Here is a 3,874-nt window from a genome sequence, read left to right as displayed (position 1 = left end):
CAAAGGAAGAAGAGGGTGAAGTCTTTAGACGATTCTTTTTCTTTCTTAACGGCTATTTCCTCTGCCCATTATTTTTTTATTTGATTATTTGTTTTGATCTTTGAAAGATTAGAGGCTATGGAGATTGATAACAGCAATGACATGTGAGTTGGGTTTTTGCTTTTATTCTGATTTTTCCATTAATTTTCAGTTGGTTTGTGTCACGAATCTAGCTAAAAGCTTTGATGGGTTTTGATTATCTGTTGGGTTAGTTTGGATATTGATTCTGTATATTTTTTCTTGTATTTATTAGAAATATGAATGAAATGTTAGTTGTGTTTTATTCTAAGTTTTGGATTGAAGAGAGTCGAGAATTTTTAGTTGAGGTATGAGATTATTGATGATGCTAATTAAGTGGTCAATTTTAAATAGATTTTTTTTCATGATCCCTTGATTTATTTCATAATTTCTATGTAAGCTATAGCTCGTTTACTTTTTTCAGCATTTCATAAAATACTATTTTGCTAATTTTGTCCCCAATTTCACTGTAAATTAATTCTCTGTAAAGTTTATCTCAGAGCAAATGCACTGTACATCATTAGTAATGCTCCCTATACGTGTATGCCTGATTATTCCTTCAAATTCTTAATCCATTTGATTCATTGTTATCGATTTGTAGTCCCAATTTTGATCACCTTGGTGTTTTGTTTCATCTTCATGTTCGATGATACTCCTCTTTGGCGTTGTTGGCCTGATTACCCTAGTTCTCATCGGTGAATAGCATAGCCCTGTTCTTAATTTAGCTCGATCCATACAAGTTAAAGATCTTACATTGCTAGCATTGAACATCAGAGTCAGAAATTTGCAGTGCATTGGAAAACCTTACTTCACCAATTGCATTGATAGATTAATCAGTATTTCAGATTTTTCCTCTTTCATTCCTTGTTTACAAATGCTCTGAATTGATTCTCAAATGGCTGTTTTATAGAGAAATGTGGGACTGGAGAGAAGAAGATTTTGCTCTTCAGAAAGATTCAGAGCTCGGTATGTTCCCCATGTGGTCTTATCTTCTTAATATATGTACACTTTTGTTTTAATTCACGCTCCCTTTATACTTGCAGTCCCTGAATGCCTATGGAATGACATGAACCAAAATGAAAATAGTTTGTTGCACACATTGGGGGAACACACTCCTACTAGTAATACTGGAAATTTTGGCTACGAGTCGCATTCCGGAGGTAAGTTTTTCTCCTTTGCTATTTCTTGAGATTTCTCCTAGCTATATATAACTAAGGGGTAAGCACAAACTCAGATAAGACTGATAAAGGGTTGGAAGAACCTAGAGGATCGCAATTTAAAAGGAGGCGAATGTTGCAATATCCTCCTGAAGTTAACGACACCCACATCGGCGACGAGCAAGCCTTCGTCCCCTATGAAAATTCTAAGGTTGGTGTTAAGCTGTATAGAACTAGATTACCTTTTCGATCTTGGGCTCACTTTATATTTATGTATAGGAATTCGAGAACTCTTTGCTGGCAGATGAAATGCTAGAATGTTTAGAGTGGAACCCCGAGTGGAACTCAACTTTCTCAGGTTGGCTTTGACGCCATAATGATTTCTGTTAAGAGTTGGGAAAATTATCTTTAGTATGGTGCTTATAATACAAGTTGCGTTAGATGATAGGTGTACTTTTGCCAACGAAAGCCTGGATCAGTCTTCAGAAGGATGGCTCGCCAATTGCTTATCCGATACTGATACACATCGTAGTTCTGGTGAAATGTCAGTACCATTTCTATAACATGAGCTTATATCTACGTGTTTGTTACTTTCTTCACTCTAATTTACAAGTCCGAATGTTGATGTAGGTCTTCGTGTATGAATGACTCTTTCATTTCCAATGATCAGGTCGAAGTTTCAGGTTAGTCAATGATGTTGTTCTTGTTGCATGGACCATATGTGCCAATTGAGATGGGTAAATTTCACAAAATCCCCATAAAATTTTGGGGTTTTTTTTCAACAGAAGGTCCCTGAACTTCATAAATCGGAGAAAACCACCCATGGGTTGCTTGTAAATGAAATTTACCCCAATTGAGAACCTACAAAGTCCGTTAATTATCATAAATTTATGAAGGTTCAAAATTAACAATGCATGATAATATTTGTCTTACTTTCTTTAGAGTCCGTCAAGATACCTTCTGGAACGAAAAGTTTCAATGTTAAAGAGCAACCTAACTCCTCAATTTGCAAAATCTATAGAGGTATGCCTTTTATTTTCTAAAGCCACAAGCAACATACACAAATTATATCCACATACATAAGAGCATTATACTTGCTATACTTATAACAATATTTTTTTTGTCCGTGGATATTAGGTAGAAAATCTGTTATGAACACTCCAACGAAGTTAACTACCACAGTCGCCTACCCATTTACCCTCATTAAACCATACAAAGATCAAGGAGATGTCACATTGAAGGATATAAATCAGAGAATTCATACTCCACCAAAATCGAAGGACAAGGAGAAGGAAGATCCTTCTCCTTCTTATCCCACTTCAGCGTTTTCCGGTAAACCTGTTGTGGTGAAGACTAAAATTCGAACAGAAGGGGGGAAAGGAAGTATAACAATTATGAGAACCAAAGGTTGAGTATATAGGTCTGTTTTCTTCTATTGTTGTTGTTTGAATGAAACTTTAACGCGATACATAGTCTAAAATTTTGTTATCAGATTAGTTGGATCCCTGTTTTTAGATTGGATCCTTTTGCTCTCAGACTTGCTGTATGTTTTGAAGTATTGATTTTCTGTATCCAATAGATACTTTGAATAAAATGTAGCTTTGAATGATTAACGTCCTTGATGATGAGTGACGATATAGTAAAGATCTTTTTGCGTTTTGATTTTGTGACTCTTTGCTGATTAATCAGTGAATTTTGTTCTTTAGTAGCACCTAACAGGCTGCAGTTTAAGACTGAAGGTAAATTTGTGAATGAGAAAAAGACTGAACAAATCATAGTAGAGCTCTCTCTCTTTTATGGATTTTCTCTTTAAGTTAATTTCCCCCCTTTTTCCTGAAAAATTCTTTTCTCTGAATATACTTAATATGTAATAAAAAGATTGCAGGGTAATATGATGGTATAAACCTGAAGTTCATCAGTAATGGTTTCTGCATCAAGTTTTTTAGGATGGTCTTTTTTGCTTTGTAGCGAAGAATAACACTCTTCAATAATAATAATAATTATTATTTATGGAAGGCAGTCATTAATTCTTGCAAATATTTTATCTCGCAGATGGCATGCTTAAATTAAGAAAATATAAGGAGGCATTTCCTTGTTTAACTTAAATAATTTGAGGTATAGATTAGAATTAAGATTTCGCATGTTCATATAAAACTGCAAGGAATTTGCTAGATCACATACAAATGATTAGTGTTTTGGATTTCTAGAGAATATTTGAAAATGAAAAGTCCATCACTTTCCAATTTCTTTTTTCCCCCGTTCGATGGTATGGATTTTTGGATGGAAAGGTAAATGTGGGGCTCATGTTTGTTCTTTCTCTCTGAAATTCCCAAGATATAAGCGAGGATTCTTGGCACGAAAAACTGATGACTTTTCATCATTTTTTGGTTATTAACAAAAAAATTGTGAGTACACGGAGGAACCGAAACATGTTGATGATGTTTGCTTAATTGCCATTTATAGTTTATTAATATCTAAATCTTTTAGGAAACAAATCAGTCTGTTAATGGGACTCTTCCAAGCTTTCAAAAAAAAAAATTATTGTAAAAAATTATGTAATATTTTTTTTTAAAAAAAATATGTCATCATCACTTATGTAATATTTTTTTTATTAAAAAAAATTATTGTAAAAAAAAAATCTAATGTTTAGTCGTGTGGAA

General features: G+C 33.7%; 1 protein-coding gene across 3 annotated transcripts; it reads left to right on the top strand.

Moving 5' to 3' along the window:
• On the top strand, positions 1-2,827 carry LOC109830098 (protein XRI1-like). 3 transcript variants are annotated; one of them, XM_020397250.1, is made up of 10 exons: positions 1-143; positions 744-881; positions 968-1,023; positions 1,101-1,217; positions 1,292-1,425; positions 1,494-1,572; positions 1,656-1,758; positions 1,845-1,897; positions 2,157-2,237; positions 2,352-2,827. In XM_020397250.1, the coding sequence occupies exons 3-10, from the start codon at positions 972-974 to the stop codon at positions 2,624-2,626; spliced, it is 894 nt and encodes a 297-aa protein (XP_020252839.1). In that variant the 5' UTR covers positions 1-143; positions 744-881; positions 968-971; the 3' UTR covers positions 2,627-2,827. The 3 variants fall into 3 exon arrangements, with proteins under 3 accessions (XP_020252839.1, XP_020252837.1, XP_020252840.1); XM_020397248.1 differs by lacking the exon at positions 744-881; XM_020397251.1 differs by lacking the exons at positions 1-143; positions 744-881 and adding an exon at positions 170-365.

Source organism: Asparagus officinalis, chromosome 2 (assembly GCF_001876935.1).
Source record: "Asparagus officinalis chromosome 2, Aspof.V1, whole genome shotgun sequence".
Taxonomy (NCBI): domain Eukaryota; kingdom Viridiplantae; phylum Streptophyta; class Magnoliopsida; order Asparagales; family Asparagaceae; genus Asparagus; species Asparagus officinalis.
Note: the sequence above shows the minus strand (reverse complement) of the source record. Positions and strands in the feature narration are given on the sequence as shown.

Coding starts and splice junctions, on each gene's coding strand:
- LOC109830098 (XM_020397248.1), top strand. CDS start 118: ATGGAGATTGATAACAGCAATGACAT. Junction 1,024..1,100: donor TCAGAAAGATTCAGAGCTCG/GTATGTTCCCCA, acceptor TTATACTTGCAG/TCCCTGAATGCCTATGGAAT. Junction 2,238..2,351: donor AATTTGCAAAATCTATAGAG/GTATGCCTTTTA, acceptor CGTGGATATTAG/GTAGAAAATCTGTTATGAAC.